The 19,408-nt window shown below is 53.9% G+C and overlaps 1 protein-coding gene across 1 annotated transcript; it reads right to left on the bottom strand.

Annotated features, from left to right (window-relative positions):
• Positions 1-6,100: 6,100 nt before the first annotated feature.
• Positions 6,101-17,885, bottom strand: Cspg5 (chondroitin sulfate proteoglycan 5). The gene is made up of 5 exons (XM_063261106.1): positions 17,746-17,885; positions 15,810-16,926; positions 13,392-13,580; positions 11,647-11,722; positions 6,101-6,599 (listed from the first exon to the last, which is right to left on the bottom strand). The coding sequence occupies exons 1-5, from the start codon at positions 17,849-17,851 to the stop codon at positions 6,438-6,440; spliced, it is 1,650 nt and encodes a 549-aa protein (XP_063117176.1). The 5' UTR covers positions 17,852-17,885; the 3' UTR covers positions 6,101-6,437.
• Positions 17,886-19,408: the final 1,523 nt, after the last annotated feature.

Consider the following 19,408-nt stretch of genomic DNA (forward strand, 5'->3'; position numbering starts at 1 on the left):
GCGGCTCAAGGTCTTGGCATCTGTGCACTGGGAAGCCAGGGCATCAGGAAGCCTGGCACCCTGGTGAAGCAGGATGTATTATGGCTATAACCCATGAGGACTCTGCTGTCGGGTTAAAGGTGAAGTGAGGTGGCCATGGTGGAACATGTCTGTAGTCCTAGTTACTCAGGAGGCTGAGGCAGAAGAATAACTTGAGATCATGCATTCAAGACTGGGCCGGGAAACACAGTTAGACTTTCTCAAATCAAACTAAACCAACAAAATAAAACACAAAATGAACCAGAAACTAACCAGTCCTTTCATTATTTGAGGTCCAGAGCTGTATTTTAGAGGCTTAGAAAACCTAAACCTTTGAGTCTGGATTAAATGATTCCAGAATTCCAGCACCCTTGGGCACCTGGCAGGAGCAAGCGAAAATCCTCTTAGAAGAAGAAATCTCCTCCTTCCAGGGTCTGAAATATTTTAAGGAGCAATTTTTCAAAGGCACTGTCCAGCAAGGAATAAGAAATATGGAGGCACAGAAGAGAGTAGGAATTGAGTCTGCAGAAATTTGGCAACAGAGATGCGCCCTGTGGCTCCAGAATTATCTAGAGCAGGCTTAGAGGCTTTTCTGAGATTATTTAGATAGAAGGAGAAATAGTTCACTTTGCTCTTTTGTTTTTCTTTCTTTCTTCTTTTTTGGAGGTTTTTATTTTATTTTATTTTAAAGAAAGAGAAAAAAAGATAAACACAACAATGAAACAATTTCAAGACAGATTAGTGGGACCCATATAATAGTCGATACACTGTGTATGATCTTTGTAGTTATTGTTCAGAGAACCAGATATAGGCATAATGTTTTCTCCAAACAATAATAGCACAAAACTTGCTCTTCAAGGACTGGAAGCTAGCTGTATAACTATCTGCACTATCTTGTGTATACATATAAATTTTTTCCTTTTCTCTCCCTTTTTCTTTTGCCCCATCATATTGTCTTTTCTTTTGAAGTTTCTTCCCAATTCACAATATCTATTGCACATTTTCATCCTGTGTACTTGTTCAGTTTTTCATACTAGTGAGACAGTATAATGTTTACACATATTGGTCTGATTAATTTCACTTATGAGTATGGTCTTGAATTGCATCTATTTACCTATAAAAGTCTCCAGTTTATCCTTCTTTATGGCTGAATATTACATTATTATATAAAACACCACATCATTTTATCCTTGGTTGATGGGTACCTGGGGTTTTCCCAAGACTTAGCTATTACAAATTGTGCTCCTATAAATGTGGGTGCACATATATCGCTGTGGTATGGTGCTTTTAATTCTTCTGGGAAGATACCCAGAGGGGAATACCTGGTGTGAATGAGACCTCTAATCTTAGTTTTTAAAGGAGTCTTCACACTGATCGCCACAGTGGTTGCACCAGTCTACACTCCCACCAACAGTGGAGAAGGGTTCCTTTTTCCCCACAGTCCTTCCAGGATTTGTTGTTGGTTGATAATAGCCATTTTTTCTGGAGTGAAATGGAATCTCAGTGCTGTTTTAATTTGCATTTCTTGAATGACCAGTGATGTTGAAGACTTTTTCATTGTATTTATTTTCCACTTGTATTTCTTTATTTGAGAAGTGCATATTCATCTCAGATGCTGATTTATAGATTGGGTCTTTGAATCTGAGGGTTCTGATTTTTTTCAATTCTTTGTATGTTCTTGATATAAGTCCTTTTGGGATAACGGGCTATAATTTTTCCCACTCTGTGGGTTATATTTTCACTCTGTTGGTGATTTATTTTGACGTGCAAAAGCTTTTTAATAAGGTGATATCCCATTTGCTGATTTTTTTTTTGCACTATTTCCCTAGCACTCTGGGTTTTGTTCATATAGTCTCTGACTATACCTGTGTCTTTGAGATTTCTACCTATTTCCTCTTCCAATAGATTTGTGTTTCTGTTTGCTCTTGGATAGGAAGAACCAGCATAGTGAAACTGGCCATACTCCCAAAACTGTTATACAGATTTAACGTAATACCAGTCAAAATACCAACATATCTCATAGATCGAGAGAAAGCATTCCTATAATTCACTGGGAACCAGAAAAGACCTAGAATAGCAAAAGAAATTCTGGGCAACAAAGGCAAATCAGGGGCATCACAATCCCAGACCTGAAATTATACTACAAAGCTACTGTGATAAAAACAGCATGGTACTGAAAAAAAAACAACAACCAAAAAAACAGGTCTGAGGATCAGTGGAACAGAACAGAAGCTGCAGTACAACTACAAACACACTCAGCCACCTTATCTTTGACAAAGGAGCCAAACATGTTCCCTGAAAGAAAGATAGCCACTTTGCTCTTTTTGAATAAATCAATGAAGCCACCAGACTAAAAGAGCAAGGCAGATTAAAAATTAATTTTTACATATTTTGCTACTTACATATCATATACCTAATATCTCTCATCAAAATGATAGCTGGGCATGGTGGTAAACATCTGAAATCCCAGTACTCAGGAGGCTGAGGCAGGAGGATCACTGTGTCTGAGGGTTAGGGTTAAGGCCTGGGCTACACAATAAATTCAAGGGAACTTGGACTACATAGCAAGACTCTGTTTCAAATGACATTAACAAAAATAAAGATGATACTGGGTAATTTTCAACAGATTGTAAAGCCTAGCCCTGCCTCAGGCCTGCGCCGAGTAGTATTCGAGGTTCTCAGTGGGCCCTAGTTCATCCCTGGGACACCTCCTTCTGGTCACCCAGGCTGTGCTCCTGAGAACACACCTGTGTATCAATGCCTATTTATCTGTCTGTTATGGCTATGTCTAGATGTCCGCTGAAGCCTCATGCAGTTGTGGGTGGGGCTTTTTCAGAGGTGGCTGGGTCTGGAGTGTGACCTTGGGGTTGGGTGCAGTGCAAGGCTCAAGGGCGCTAGGAGGGATGTGCATGCCACCTTCCCTAAGCAGCCTGGATCAGGTGGAAGGAATAGAGCTATGGTCGTCTCTTGCTTGCTTGCTTTCACTTTCTGCCCAGCATGAACTGTTTCTCTTTTACAACTCCTCTCTGCCACGCAGCCCTGCCTTGGAGCCAGCTGATTATGGACTGAAACCTCCACACACTGTGAGCTAAATAAACCTTTCCTCCTTTAACTTTGGGTGTTAGTATTTTGTCTCAGCAATGAGAAAAGTAACTGACACACTTTCCACGCCCAATTTCAACCTCTCTAAACTTTTTCAATAAATCTCTATTAAATCCTGATACACTGTATTATAATTATTTACATCTGTTGCCCAGGTAAAGTAACAGTTTTTCTTTTCTAATCTCCCTCACCCCAGTACTAGGAATTGAACCCAGGGTCTTCACATTGAATAATCCCCAGCCTTTTTAATTTAAATTTTGAGATGAGGCATCTTAATCACTTTCCTAACACCCACAACCTAAGGAACTTTTCTTTGTTCACGGTGTCAGAAGGTACAGCCCACGGCCAGCAGGTTCCCTGATGCAGAAACGAGGTGGGAGGTGCTACCACAGATGAAACCTGCCCACATCATGGTGGCCAGAGAGCACAGCGAGAAAGGAGAGGAGCCAGGGAGGGGGTGAATTCTCCAGGTCATCCCGTGGCCTCCTAACTGCACATTGTACCACGGACTTACCATGGTACCAGTCTTCACCATGATCCAGTCACCTTCCAGGAGTTCCCCTCTCAACACAGAATGCTTGGGAGACACCCCAGGTCTACACACACCAGGGTGTCATGGCTTATATCTAGCCTCGTGCAGTCATGGGGGGGCTTTTTGGAGGTGCCTGGGTCTATGGCACATGATGATGGGTTCAAGGGTGTGTGATTACTAAATTAATCCATTGATTGGTCTGGCATGTTTCTAGGCATGGATATAACTGGATAACAGGAAGGTCCACCCTGGGTGTGGGTGGCATCACCCAAAAGGTGGGTATCCTGGAGGGGATGAAAGGGAGAGGTGGGCGTTTGCTTGCTGCTGCTGTTTGCTGCTCCACTGACTTCTGCCTGCTTGCCATGGCCCATTTCTCCTCTGTGATATCTCCTGCCTTGGGCCAGCCAGCTACAGACTGAATCCTCTACAGGCTGTGAGGAAATAGACCTTTCCTCCTTTAACTTCAGGTGGCTAATATTTTATCTCAGTGACAAGAAAACTAACAAAGACCCAGGGTCTAATAAGTTGCCCAGGGTGGGCTTGAACTTGTTTGTAATCCTCCTGCCTCAGCCTCCCAGGTTCTGGGATTACAGACATGTGCTACCACATTTGGCTTTTTAGTATTTTTGAATTAGTGCATACAAATTATATAGATTAATTTGTGTCACTTGGATTTCTACCCGTACATCATAGACTTTGGTTATTTGACTATTAAGACAATCTTTTTTGGCATCCTGGAAATTCAACCCAGCGCCTTTTTACTGAGCTATATCCCCAGCCCTTTTTATTTTTCATTCTCTAAATTGCTAAGTTGCCCAGGCTGGGCTGGTCTTGGGATCCTCCTTGACTACTAACATCTTGAGGCAAGAGTCTTAAGTATTCCTGGCATGTACCACAGGACCTGGCTCAAAATAAGCACTTACATATTTATGAAAGAGTATATAGTCTTTTCTTTTTTCAGTACTGGGATTGAATCCAGGGCCTTCACATTGAGCTACATCCCAGTTCTTATTTTGGGGGTTTTCTGACACAGGACCTCACTGTATAGTTCAGGCTGCTCTTGAGCTCATGGGGATCCTCCTGCCTCAGCCCAGGTGCTGGGTTTACAGGGGTGCACCACTATGGCCAGCTCTTTTTAAATGTTATTTTGAGATTGTTAGATAGGTCAGGGTCTTACTAAGCTGTCCAGGTACTGAACTCATGATTTTTACGCAGCCTCTTGAGTAGCTGGGATTAATGGCATGTACTACAAGGCCCAGCAAGAGTGGAGGACCAGGTCTCACTGTACAGTCCAGGCTGTGCAGGGCAGGATCTCAACAGGCAGGCATAATGTAGGGATGGTCCCCTTAAGAACTGAGAGGAAGGGCTGGGGATTTAGCTCAGCAGCATAAGCACCTGCCTTGCAAGCAGGCAGTCATGAGTTCGATCCCCGGTACCAATAAAAAGATTAAAAAAAAAAAAGAAGAACTGAAAGGAAGCTAGCTAGCTTAGACTGTCTGCGGTAGCGTCCAGGCTATATATACTCAGAGATTATCTAAATTCTTCTTTGTATGAACCATTCCAAGAAAGTCAGGCAAAAATAAGACTTTTCAAACCCCTCCCAAGATTTTCACTAGAGACCCCTCTAGCAATGAGCTGACACCCAATCAGAAACAGCTGTCCAGAAGGGATAAGATGGCCCTGGGACCTCGTTACCCCATAAAACAGGAGAACTGCCCTGGATCCAGGGGTCATTCAGCTCTGGGGACCCCCCCCCCACACTTCTCAGAGTGGCTTTGTACTGCTTCTTTCTGCAAATAAACTTACTTTGCATCATTTTGGAATCTTCTTTCTCTTTCTATGGAGGAGAAAGAGACCAGCCTGGAAAAGCGGGGAGAGTGGGGTGGCAGAGCTAAATCAAACTTTAAATTCTCCCGCCTTAGCCTCAAACCTCACAAGTGATGGTTCTACAAGGGTGTGGCACTGCCCAGAGCTAGTAAGACTATTCGTAAGAGATGAGATGGACTGAAATGGACTGAACGGTCCCCCCTTCCTCCCCCCAAAATGCATGTATCTAAGGCTCAACTTCCAATATGATTGTAACTGGAAATAAACCCTTTGGGCCCCAGTTAAGATTAAATGACATGCTCATGCCACAGGATTAGTGTCCTTGTGAGGACAGAGACAGACCCTGGCCATCTTCATCTTTCCACAGAGGTACGGAGAAGGCCGCTCAGGACCAGGCGAAGGTGGCTGTCTGCAACCCAGGAAGCAGAGACCGCCTCCGGAACCAGCCTCCAGGTGCCTTCACCACGGACTGGCCACCTCTCAACCAGCCTGCGAGTCTCAGCATGGCAGCCCCAGTGGACATGCAGACCATTCCCGGGCCTTGATCAGTGGAGCTGTACGCAAAATTCAGAGGCAGATAAGGACAGGGTAGGGGGTGACCCAGGACATTAAGAAAACGGAGAGTTTTTAAAAAGTTTTATTTCAAGAACTTTGTTTTTACTGATATTCCAAAAAAAGGTGGGTCAGAGTACAAAAAAAAGTCAGTTGAATAATAGCGTAGGTTTAGAAATCACAGCGGTGGAAGCAATGTACAGACAGCACGAAGGACCCGACATTCGCGATTCTGTTCCGTTTCTTTGCTTATTTTGTTTTTTTCTCCCTCCTGTACAAAATACATCAAAGCATGCCATGAGATCAGAAAAGGAAAAGAGTTTAACAAATGGTTAGGAGAAAGAGACCTGAACAAGAGGAGAGAATGGTCTTCCCCGCCCCCCGCCCCCAAGGCCTCTCCCCGGCTTCAGGTTAGGTTGTTCTGGAGACAGTTCACGTCCAGATCGGCCTGGTCCCCTTTGCCGCCCTCCAGCTTGGGCGACATGGAGTTCTGGATGTTAAAGGGCTCCTCCTCTTTCAGGCAGGACTTGAGAACTTCCTGGATTTTGTGGGGAGCGCTGGCATCATCCTGGAAGAGGAGAGGGGTTGGGGAACGGGTAGAGTGAGCCAACCCTCAGCCCGAGGTTTGTTTTTTTGAGACAGGGCTGGCTATGTAGTCCAGGCTGGCTTTGAATTCACTCTACAGCCCAGGCTGGCACTGCACCTGAGGATGATCCTTATGCTTCAGCTTCCCGAGGGCTAGGGTCACCACGCCCAGTTAGGTTTTTCTAACTGGCCGGAAGGAGCATATTTTAAAAAAAGGAGAAAAACTAAAAGGAATGAGTTAGGTCATTAGCATCCAGCCTTCAGTAAGTCCTTTAAGGTCAGTGGCTAGATATAGAGATGTGATTCACAGGTAAACAGGTTCCATATCTTCGATATGGGCCGGTTAGGTTTTCTTCCAAACAGGGACTGGGGACAACAGTCCCTTTCACTTGGCCTAGGTGCCTCTAAAATATAGTGGATGCTGTGCTGGGAGTGGTAGTGGATACCTGTAATCCTTGTACTCAGGAAGCTGAGGCAGGAGGGTCATCATGAGTGTGGCTATCCCGGGCCACACAGGGATATACTGTGTCAAAAAAAAGAATGGAAGGAAAAAACCCCAGCAGCGCAGCCAGCACGCGGACCTCCTGTCCCACGTTCTTGGCTGCAGAGCTCTGTAAAAATGCCAGCCTCCCTTTGCCTTTCACTCTAGAGGGGACAAGGCCTGGACGAAGCTCTGGGCCTCGGTTTTCTCTAAGGCCCTGAGCCGCAGTCTGTCCTAACGGCTCAGAGCTCTGCTGACCAGGGTGGCAGACTCGTGGGTACCGGGAAATGTGGAGTCTGTCCTGGTTCCTGAGTGACCACACCTCACTGCCGGGACGCCGTGCTCGACGGGGACTGGGCCCTCTGTGGCGGGCATCTGCCGGCTGCTGCAGGACTGGACACATCCTGGGGCGGGCCAGGCTCATTACAGGATGGCACGAAATTGGGCGCAGACCTGGGCTTTCCGTGGGGCCTGAGCACACAGCACAGTGTGTGCCCTGTACAACGTCTCCTCCTGCTGCCCCAGCTGGGCTGGACGCATCTCTCAGGCCACCCTGGGAAGAGGTGACTCACAGTGACTCACGTGACTCACAGTGAGGGGCGAGAGGAAAGGGGCTCCAGAGAGGACCGAAGCCTACTTAAGGGCCTGTGGCTGCACACAGCACACAGGGGTACCCAACACTGTCGGTCTGCAAGGGAGGAGTCCCAGAAAAGTGCAGAATGGAAGTCTGTGTGTGCTGGGACTAAACACATAAGGAGCAGCACACAGGTACAGCAAAATCCTTTGAAAAATCCTAGGAAAATACAGCTGGGCATGGTAATGCATGTCTGTCATCCTGGTATTCAGGAGGCTGAGGCAGGAGGATCGTTATGAATTTGAGGCCAGGCTGGGCTACATGGTGAATTCTGGGCCCTCTGCACTACATAGCAAGACCCTATTTCAGAAACCAAACCAAGCCAAAACAAAACAATACAACAAAAACCCCCAAAATTTAAAAATTAAAAAAAAAAATTGCCAGACATGGTGGCATGTGCCTGTCATTCCAGCACTAGGGAGGCTGAGGCAGGAGTATGGACAGGAGGTTCAGGGCAGTCTGGGCTACACAGTGAGTTCTAGGCCAGCCTCAACTACATGCCCAAACCCTCTCTCAAAAAACCAACCAACAAAAGGAACTAATGAAGATTTAGTTTTTGTTTTTGTGCGAGGGACTGAACCCAGAGCCTCTGGATGTACCACATCCCAGTACTTTTTTTATCAGGGCCTCATTGAGTCATTAAACTTCCCAGGCTGGGCTCAAACTTGCAGTCATCCAGCCTCAGCCTCCTGGAGTGCTGGGATCACAGATACCCGACAGCACGCGCCCAGCTGCCTGGGGAAGACGCAGCATGAAGGCCTCACAGCTGAGCAACCAGGGCAGGTATGGGGCTCTCGGAGTCACATGGCAGCCGGATGGAGACAGGAGGGCAGGGCCCTGTTCACTCTGCCCCTTCCTAAGGTGTGGCCTGCGTGTGTATCCTCTGACACAACCTGTCTACAACACCCAGCGGCACAGGTCGGCAGGGCACACACTCCGCGCAGGACCCCTCCAGGGCTGTGATGTTATAGCAGGTCGAGTGCCTTAACCTGGCCCGGAGGCTCAGGGGAGTTGACTGACTTCAACAAAGCTGCTGTGGGTGGGAGAAGCAGACCCTAAAGCCAGGGATGGTGGCCTCTGAACAAGGCCCAGGGGAGCGACACACACCACGGCATACATAACCCAGCACCAGTGCCTCCTTGGGGCCGGGTCCTATCACCCCTCAGTGAGGAAGATGGACCTAGTCACCAGAAGTGGGGCTGACATCTGGCAAAAGTCCAGGGATCTGCTGTGTGGCCTACTCCCAGTGTCCCCGTGGGCCACGCGGGTGCTCTCCAGCCCCAGGGCACTGTGGGGTTCAGCCGGGACCCCAGGGACCGATGCCAACACTTTCCAGAGGAGTGCAGAGCCTGCCATGTCAGAAAGTTTCAAACACAGGAAAAGCACAAAGGGACGCAGGAAGTTCTTGGAATAAATGCAAATCCTGGATAGCTGTGGGCTCGCAGGGCATGATGTCACCATGCGGGGCAGGCAGCTGTAGTCACCACAGGCTCTGGGGACTTCACTGACAAAGTGGCTCAGAGCACCCTGCCACCTCCCGATGGCCCCTTGGGAGGCTGCTGGACACAATGAGACTCACACAGGACCAGCCTGGGTGGCCTGGGGTCCACTCAAGATGGCGCCACTGCAGTCTGGGCCAAAGGAGAAGCAGGAATGGGTGGAGGGTGATGGGACACCGGCTTCCTGCCCGAGGCCAGGAGGGACGATGGCAGCAGGCTTGGAAACGACCCTCTCTATTGCTTTACTTACCCTAACACAAACGGAACTCTCTGGAACACTGTGGGGCAACCAACACCCACTGGGAATCCGAGGGTGCTGGAGAGGGATGGGGGAAGGGTAGCAGGTCCACTGTGGGAGCTCAGCCTTGCTGCCCAGCGCCGAACAGATGGGGTCAGTACAGAGGTCGGGGTGACGCAGAGGCTTTACCTCACCACCAAGTAGCCACTGTGCTTTTCCTTTATTGTAGCCTGGGTTGGACCCAGGGCCTCGCACATGCCAGGCAAGTGCTCTACCTTTGAGCCACCTCCCCAGCCTCCGGGGCACCTGTCCTAATGGGCTACACCGCGGACCCAGCTCCAACTACAGCTCCCCTGTAGCTAAGGGGTGAGGGTCAGAGACAATGCTGAGACCCCAAGTGCACTCCTGCTGGCCAGGACAGTCACTCCTGACCCTCACAGTGCTTGATAGCGAGTACAGTGCTCCCAGGGACACGTTGGGGAAAGGGCGCCAGCTGGAAGCCGCCCTCTGGATGCAAGCAGAGCCAGGGGACTCCCACAGCCTGGCACCCCTTCCCGGCTCTGCCCAGCAGGAGATGGCCACTTTGTTGAGTAACCCTGGTTTTGTTCTGAACTCAGGATTAGGGGGCACCCTCGTGGCCAGAGCCCCACCCTCCACAGAGCGGGCTCCGTCCCTCAGGAACCCTGGACTGCTCCAGCAGCCCCCGTCTGTCTCCTCTCCCTCCCGTGTGTAGGGAAAGCCAGAGCCCTGCCCGAGGGAGCCTTGTGCCTGAGTGAGCAGCAGTACGTCCTGTGGACAGGGGGACAGCCCAGTGGACAGGGGACAGCCCGGCAGACAGGAGACAGCCCGGCGGATAGGACTGTGCACCTCGCAAGGGCAGCAGAGCTGACAGAGGGCCCAAGACAGGCCACAATTTGCTTCGATCATCAATGCGGACAGAGTGTGGGCTCCTACGCTAAGGGGACAGCGGGCAGCTGGAGGCCAGCAAGACTCCACCAGCCTGCCTGCCAGGCGCCTACCGACCGAGGTATCAGGCTTAATGCTTATTATCAACATCGTGAACTTACAGGGATCCCGTGCACACCCAGCACGACCTTCGTCTGATGGCGACTACAGTGAACAGCACAGATACACACGGCCCCCGTCCCCCCGCCACAGGAAGTTCCTGCCTGTTCCAGAAGGCAGAGACCCCAGCGAGCTCTGCCCTACTGCCCGTGACTACAGAGAACTTCAAGGGTTCTGCTTCGACTCTGCTGTTCAGTCCAGAGTTGACCTAGTTCTTAGGTGGTGATAACAGATTCACCTCGGGTAAGGCGCCTGCAAGGTGTGTAGAACCTTTTTTTTTCTCTTCCTTTTTCTGTACCAGGGATCGAACTCAGAACCTTGCACTTGCCAGGCAGGTGCTTACGCCGCTGGGCTATATCCCCAGCAAAGGTGTGCAGAACTCTTAGCGTGGATGTGACGCAGTGACCTGGGGCTCAGCTCGGTTTCTACTGTATTTCTGAAATTCTCTCACAGTTATCCAGCATTCTAACCTCAGTCCGCTCAGCATGGCACTAGGCCAGCGCTGTTAGAAATGGTCTACTGGACTCCCACTGGGTGTCTGCTGACACTCGTGAGCCCTTGCTCCTAAGAAGAGCACTGGTCTGGGTGTATGATTCTGCAGGTGTCATGGGGACCCCGGACCTGACCGGAAGTGTCCACGCCTGCCATTTCCAGGCCTATCAAAGACCATTAAGGATGCTCTACTTATCCCACAGGGTGGCCACAGCTTGCTCCAACAGCCATCAGGAAACTCCTTAGCAGTGAACACAGAGCCTTCCTCCTCCGTGTGGAAAGCCAAAGGCAATCATCAGACTGCCCAGGAACAGGTGCAGCTACGTATCACAAGCCATCCTGGGAAAAGGGATCCACTGCCCATCACCATGGCAGGTGTCAAAGGAGTGACAGGCCACCCAGCACCTGGTCCCACCTTTGCCTTCCACTGCCACCTTCATGACCCTGTGCTGGCCCTGACACCCCTGGCAACTGTGCCTCGAAACACAGCAAAGGCCTGAGACACACACAGTAGGGAGAGGTGAAGGAAGAGCGGCCCGACAGACAGTGTTATCAAAGTGAGCCCAGGCATGGGCACGGAGGGGAGGGGGAGGTACGGGGAGTGTCACAAAGTTTCCTTACGTTTGGGTGAGAGCCCTCGGCAATGGTAGAAAGGGAGAAGTTATCGTTGTGGAGCTCGGATGGAGTCCGGAACTTGCTGCAGGGAGGGAGAAAGAAGGCAGACTATGAGTGAAAGGGTCGCAGGCTGGACTCATGCATGTCACTCAGTGCAGCATGAGGAGCAAACTTCTGCCACTTGAACGATGACCCTGGACCTGCTCATCACCTCAGCTTTCTATCAGACACTTGAGGAGCTCATTTGGGCTTTAGATAAAGAACTGACTACGATATGAGCAGTGATGACCACGATCCTGGGTGCCAGGCAGTTGCTACACCGAGACTACCATCTGGCTCACAGCGACTGTACAACGCCATCCAATTTCAGGGATGCTGATATGTGGGGGAAATATGTACCTGGCAATCAATCAACCGCAGCAGTGTCTGTACTGCACCCAGTGTGTGGAGCAGCGTGCAGCAGAGCTACGGGCTGCCGGGGAGGACGGCCCCGTCCCTGACCCTCCAGGCCCCTGGCCTCATGCAGCTGCCCTGATTTGGGTGGTCCCCTCCACCGTGCAGAGCCCGGCTGTGCCTCCCCGGGAGTTCCTCCGTCCCAGTGCCTAGGCACAGTGGAGAGTGAGGCTGAGGCCAAGGCCCCTGTACCCCTGCGCCCTGCAGGGAGCCTGGGCCACCGGCACAGGAGCAGCAGATGGTGTTTTGTCCTTTCCTGGGGAAAGTCCTCCAGTCAGGTTCTCTGGAGAGGGCCCTGGGCCAGGGGCCACTGTGTAGCTTGCTGAAGGGGAGGTAGAGCCCACAACTGGAGCCTAAAGAAGGTGAGCTCGGGGCATCTCCTTTCCTGACTCCTGTGACATTTGCCTCAGTGACCAGCAGGATTCTATCAGTGCACAAGGTCACACCTGAGTGTTCAAGAGGCTCCACCCTGTCACAGGACAGCTGAGAAAAGCTTTCTAGCCCCAGGTAGCCCTGCAGGCCACAGCAAAGGATGTGAACCCTGACCTCTCAGCACTGCCACCAAATTCCAACCAGGAGAGGGAGAAGCCTTCCCGCCTTCCTCCCCACCTCCCTTTTTGGAGGCAGCGGAGGATTGAACCCTTCTCACTGAGCTAGGTAACCTTGCCCTCTTTAAACCTGGGAATGCGGTCTGCCTCAGCCTCCCAGAGTACCGGGATCACAGGTGTGTGCTCCTGGGCCCAACTGAGGATTTTCTTTTTTTCTTTTGTTTTGTCTTTTTCTTTTTTTATCAGTACCGGGGATGGAACTCACAACTGCCTGCTTGCAAGGCAGGCGCTTATGCTGCTGAGCTAAAGCCCCAGCCCCCAAGCTGAGGATTTTCTTGAATCCCTTATACGTCCATGCAGACCAGTGGCTGCTCAGCTTTTGAAAACCATGCAGAGTGGTACTAAATCGCCTCTTCTGAGCATTGGCTGAGGAAGAGCTGGCAGAGAGTGACAGTGGGTGTGAGGTGGGGCTACACCATGCTGACTTGGGGTGAAATCCTCACACAGGCTGCTCACTGTCACTGACCACGGAGATGGGTGTGGTCAGGCAAGGGGGGCAGACCAGGGTAGAAGTGACTCAGGGCGAGGGCAGGAGGTGCCGGGTGCTGGGAATGCTCCTGGCCATCACATTCTGAGTAAGAATGGCTCTCTTGGGGTGGATATCGAGCACAAACACTGCACCTCTGGTCGGGGTGGAGAGCGGGCTCTGGGAACCCTGGGACTACACCCCGGGCCAGAGGTCAAACTCACTTGGTCCTCCGAAGCTTGGTATTCTCCGTCTTGAGCAGATAGAGCTTCTTGGCGAAGAACACAGTCATCATGAAGAGCAGGAGCAGTACGAGCGCTGCAGAGCCCACGGCCACGCACATCACCTGAAAGTCGGTGATGATGGACTCGCAGCGCATGCCCTTGTGCCAGATGTAGTCCTGCGTGTTGCACCTGCAGCATGACAGAGGGCACTGAGCAGATGGGGCAGGTGCATCCAGGGCCGCACAGGCCAGAGCTCTTATCATACTTCCTCCCAGGACCCCTGGAGGGTCCATGGCGCTCGAGTCTGCACAGAGCCTGGAGCTGCACTCTGTTGTCCTCTGTACAGCAGTGCCTGATCCATCTGGGATGTGGACCAGGCACTCAGAGCTCCGTAATGGAGAGGAGGGAACAGAGGCCCAGAGGGACTGTGGAAGTGACTCTAAACTACATGATGGCAAGGGGAGCAAGGGGGCAGGGGCATCTAGGTCTTCTGGCTGCTCTGGCTGTGTGATGGACAGACTGGGCCGCAGGGCAAACAGCACTGATGGCTACAAAGGACCAAGCTGCCCGGGACATGAAAACCTATCTTGTTCCTTTGCATCTTAACTAGTTCACATGGGCTGAGCAGGCACTGAAAGATTCGGGCTGACAGGCAAGGACCAACACAGAGATGGATAGGTGGTCTCCTGTCCCCAGGACCCCTAAAGTTGTACTCCCTAAGCAACCTATGGCTATGAGGACTATCTTGCAAGCAGAGTGAGAATCGACCCTCTGGGTGGGTTTTAGTCCTTTTGTTGAGTGACTTTCTCTTGCCCTTGGGGACATTCCCAGGCTCCAACTCTTCCAATGACATTGCTGTTTCCATGGGAACCAGGCTGCTTCACAGAAGAAAGATGTGGAAGGATACAGAGGCAGGCAAAGGAGGGAGGACACGAACCCCAGGGTGAATGACAGACAAGAGAAAGGGGCCGAGGCTGGGAAATCATGGGTGGAGGAACAGAGTGGAGATGACTGGAAAGGGACTCTAGTTTCCCTGAACTTCTGCTGCCCTGGGGGTGGGACCTTGTGTGTGAGGCTGTCAGGGAATGCAGACCCCTGGGAGTGCCGCCCTCTAACCCAGAGTCTCGGGGAATCCCACCACAGCTTGGATGGTCCCTGCAGAGGGTCACAGTGACCAGACAAAGGTGGTGCTGCAGTCCCCTGTGAGCGGAATGCAAAAACAGTTTTCCAGACGCGGCAGGCCTGGCTGCCCACAGCCAAGTGTGATCCCGAGACAGGACCGGGCTGAGCAAGGGGAGTTGCGAGGGACAGGTGCAGAAGCCCCCCTGAGGGCAGGAAGGGGCTTGCAGAGCACAGGGAGCAGCCAAGTAGCTCCTGAGGAGCACAACTGACTTTTCTGCTGGCTCAGGAACTCCCTCAGCACCCTGGGAGGGGCTGGGAAGGTTTAGGGCTCCCCAGAGGCTGTGGGACTCCAGATTCCCCATGCAAGGGGGGAGTTCACTTTGAAGGTGCAAATTCCAAGAGTCTGCCAGAACCAAAGGTGATTTTGCACAGAAATTCCACAGCTCCCAGGCTGAAACCATCACTAGAGCTCCTCTAACTGAAGCCTGAAGAGCAAAACCCAGGGTTCCCTCATCCTCCGGGGAGCCTTCACTATCTGCAGGAGCGCAGCACCACTGTTCCCTTCTTTCTCTTTTATGTTTTCTACTGGGAGTCAAACTGCAGTTCGTCCTCTGGGCCAGGCTGAGCAACTCCCACTAGGACCGTGTGGCTGTAGCTTACCTGAGTGACCCTTACTTATGTCATCACCAATGATAGAAAAGGAAGCCACAAAATGGAACTGTGGCATAAGCTTTGATGCCAAGGGCTCAGTGTTCACTGCTTTCTAAGTTCCCCCACCAGCACCCCAGACCCCGAGAAACCTGATTCTCCACACGCCTCCAAAAAGAACAAAGAAGTGTCAAGAATGGCACTTGAGAGAGACCCCCAGATAACAGAACTGTTCCTCCTGGGACCAGTGGAAAATGTCCCAGAGGGGTCTGGGTGCTTCCCCCCCTACTTCTAGGGCCTGGAAAAACCACCTGGCTCACTCCTGCCACAGGATCCTTCCAGAAGGCAGCGAGTTCTGAGTATGAAGCTGACTCCCAATGGTGCAGAGTTCCCAAGAATGAGGAGACAGGTGATCCTTGGTGAGGTATGGGTGGCAGGCTTGAAGTCCTCAGGGCTATGCTTAACTCTGAGTCTCTAAAATGGCACCATGGCCTCCTTGTCAAATGCCAGGAAGACACGTGTGGATGAAGGCAGAGAGGAAAAACTCACCCCAAAAGACAAGACCTTCTACAGCTCCAGCCTGAGCAAACCTTTCTGGTCTCCTGGAACCCAAGCACCCACCTGCACCTGCAGCTGCAGCTGCCTTACCTGCAGAAGGCCCCGATGTTCTCCACCAGGTAGCACTGGCCACCATTGTGACAGTAGCTGGGGAAGAGGTCGCACACAGACCTGCAAGAGCCGTTGTGGCGCACGAAGCCGCTGCGGCACTCGGTACCATTCTCGCCAGAGGCCAGGTCCTTGCCTGGCTCTCCTGGGCGGGGCCTGAGGGCGATACTGCCACCAGGGGACAGCCCCAGGGTCTGCTGGGGAGGTACAGCATGCCACCGACTGGTGGGCTGGCCCATGCCTGGCCCTGCGCGGGGCTTCTCTGTGGGCAGGAGGTCGTTTTCGTCTTCCAGGTCTCCGCCTCCCACTGCATCCTTGTCATCCTCCTCTTCCTCCTCATCTTCCTCCAAGTCGTCGTAAAAGGACGTGGTGGGATAGAAATCGGACTCGTCAAAGGGGGTGAAGTCGTCATACAAGTCAAGCAGGCTCCAGGAAGGGGTCTCTTCCTCAGCGGCGGGGTGGTGGTCAGAGGTTCCTGGTGACCCCGGGAAGACCCCCAGGTCTGCACCACGACCCTCACCATCCAGTCCCTCGAAATAGTCGATGTCGATGATCTCTGAGGTGGGCTGGGGCTCTAGGGTGCCTGGAAGGGGCTCCGTGGGCCCTGGCTCCTGTGGATCGGGTGTGTGGCTGCCCAGGTTCAGCCAGACCTCCAAGGGGCTCTCCTTAGGGAGTTCGGGCCCAGGGCTCAGCTGGTGAGCAGCGGTGGGTGAGGGGGGTGCCCCAGCTTCAGTGGCCTCAGGGGTTATGGGGGGCACTGTCGAGTGCTCCAGGGTGTTGTCGGGAGCCGCGAGAGTGGCTGGCAGGGCCTGGGTGTCGCCGCTGCCCACCTCTGCGGTCACCCCGCCCAGGCCTGTGCTCTCGGGCTCCAGCCAGGCAGTGCCTGTGACTGTGGTTGAGGCCTTGGGCGCCTCTTCAGGCCCCAACCTGGCTTCAGGGGTTGCAGGGCCCAGGTCACGGCCTGGTGCCCTCCACGTGTTATCATCGTCCACAGCAGTTGGCAGGCCCACCTCTTCCCGCGAGTCATTGACACGCGGCTCCCATGCCAGGCCACTCTTCACCAGCTCTTCAGCCTCGGCTGCGCTGCCCACCTCACGCGCTACGGGAGGGAAGGCGAGGGGCATCAAGGTCACCTGCAAAGGCTTAGCTGGCCCAGCCTCGCATGGCCCACGACCACATGGGCCACGCCCCTTTAAACCCCGCCCCTAGACCATCACCACCCCTGGGAAATGCATGCTAACCAGTCTCCCGCATGGCCTACCCAAGACAGGATCCAGTCTAACGGGCTGAGACAGGGCGCCCCAACTCTAGCCCATTCAGAAGTCTTACCCTGGGGAACCCCCTACCAGACCCTGCCCCCTACTCAGACTGCATCCCACCTCTAGGCCCCACCCATCTAACCCTCAGACCCCGCCCACCCCAAACCCCTCCCAGAGCCTCACCCTCAGACGCCCTCTCCTGCAGTGCCCTTTACACTCCTGGACCTGCTCACCACCTTCCATCTCACCCACAGACCTTGCTCCGGTCACACCCCCAGGACCCCGCCCACCTATAGGCCCCGCCCCCAAGCTCACCGCAGTCACGCCCCACTCCCAGACCCCGCCCCGAAATCTCACCCTTAGGCCTTGCCCCGCCCCAGACCTCAATGCCATCCCAATCCCAGACCCCTCCCCACCCCCATCACGGGAGTGGGCCCCGCTCTGGCCGCTCCCCACCTGCCGTCCCGCCGGCCACACGATCCCAGCTCCAGCCGCAGCCGCGCGCGGGCAGACGGTGCCCCGCCCCCTTCCACAGCTCGCAGACCCCTGGCCCGGGGTCCCGAGGTCCCGAGGCCCGAGGCGCCGAGGCCCTGGCCCGACCCCGGCACGGCGCAGGCGGGAGCGAGAGCTGCGGAGCCCGGGCCTCTGCAAGCACTTACCGGACACGGCCCCTGCTGCCAGGACCCGCACGGTCCCCAGCAGCGGCAGCAGCAGCAGCAGCAGCGGTAGCGGCGGCAGCGCCAGTGGCCCCCTGCCCGGGCCCATGGCGCGGCCCCGCCGTGGTGCGCGGTCCGCCCGGCGCTGCGCCTCGCTCGCCCGCGCCCCGCCCGCGCTGCGGCCCCTCAGCCCGCGGTGGGCAGCGCGCGCCGCCGCATGCCGCCGCCGCCGCCGTCCCCGTCCCCGCGCCGCCTCCCGCCCGCGCCGCGCTCGGCACCGCCCCCGTAACCCCCCCTGCCGCCGCCGCCACACGTAGCGCTGACGCCGGCGGGGATGTCGACCCCCGCCCCGGGCGCGGACGGCGGGCGCGGGGCGACAGGTGCGCGCGAGCCTGCGGGGCCGCGCTCCACCTTCTGTCCCGAATCCGACCCTGAGCCCCGCACGCGGACGCGGGGGCGGGGACGGCCTGGCCGGTCTGCCGACTCGGGGCGGGGCTCGGAGGCCCGGGGCGCCGCAGCCGTGGGAAGGGGCAGCGGAGTGCGGCGAGCAGAGGTCGGGAGGCCCGGGGCTGGGCGGCGCGGGCACCCGAGAGGGGGTGAACTCGACGGCCCGGCCCTAATCGGATCAGATCTAATCCGCCCGCCCGCCACTCACTGGCTACCGCCCAGCAGGCGGGACATGCTGCCAGGAAGGGGCGAGACCCCAGCCCCGCGGCCTCCAAGCATCCCTTTGGCTTACTTGGGGTGCCCAAGCTACTTGCTGCCTCACTGTGGTGCTCTCGTGTGTCCCCATGATGATCTGAACTCCCAGTGGTGTAAGCCCCAAAGCTCAAGTGTCCAGGGGGCCATAAGGCAGCCTGGCACACAGACTTATCGTTCTGGGAGACCGTTTCCCACCTCTGGGCGGCCCAGGGCCATGCATTCCCGACCGTTTGATGGGTAGGCAGAATTGCGGTCTTGTCACTTAGTTTAGCCCCTGCAGACTGTCTCCACCTTTCAGTGTGCTAGGAGTCCACAAAGAGACGCGGGCAAGTCTGCTATTTGAGAGATACTTCCATTCTGTTGTGAGGAGCTTAAATACCTGACCAAGATAGAGATTCCATCTCCTGATACAGCTGCGTTGATGGAAAGCCTGTTTCTCCTACAAGGACTGCTGCTGCTGCCTGGTGTCTTCTATTCTCCAGGTCAGCCTGGGAAGCGCTTTCCACCAGAAAACTCCTTTGTGTTACTGCAGCTTCTGGGCTTCAGCCAAGCCCGTTGAGATAGGTGTGCCCGGGTCCGTGCCAGGCACAGAGGTAGCCCTGAGTGCCTCTGTGGAGCCATCAGAGGCCCTGGTGAAGGTATAGAAAAAACTCGTCCAGGCACTACATTTTTTTCTTGGGCACAGTGGGGACAGGCTAAAGAAAACAGATCCGAGGACAGGAGAATGAGGTGACCTCTGTCTACAGCTTGTACCTGTGGCTCCTTCACCTGCCTCTTGTCCATTTGGGCCCCAGGGTGCTCTCATAGGACAGTGGCATCCCGTGCCTGTTTCCTTCTGGGCTTGGCCTCCCGCTGCCACAGCTGAGGCAGCTTCTTGCAGCCTCTGCTGCTCAGAAACCACTGGCTTCATGGGGAGCGGGTGGGAGAAGCTCCAGTTGCTGTGCAGGGGCATGATTTGGCCTGG

This window comes from Cavia porcellus, unplaced genomic scaffold (assembly GCF_034190915.1).
Source record: "Cavia porcellus strain 051 isolate PalLab524CR breed Dunkin Hartley unplaced genomic scaffold, mCavPor4.1 scaffold_14, whole genome shotgun sequence".
Lineage (NCBI taxonomy): Eukaryota > Metazoa > Chordata > Mammalia > Rodentia > Caviidae > Cavia > Cavia porcellus.

Excerpts from the sequence above, each read along its gene's own strand:
- Cspg5 (XM_063261106.1), bottom strand. The coding sequence starts at position 17,851 with ATGGGCCCGGGCAGGGGGCCACTGGCGCTGCCGCCGCTACCGCTGCTG. Across the intron at positions 11,723-13,391 it reads ACCAAGCTTCGGAGGACCAA|CAAGTTCCGGACTCCATCCG; the intron begins GTGAGTTTGACC and ends CCCTCCCTGCAG. Across the intron at positions 6,600-11,646 it reads CCGAGGGCTCTCACCCAAAC|GATGATGCCAGCGCTCCCCA; the intron begins GTAAGGAAACTT and ends CTCCTCTTCCAG.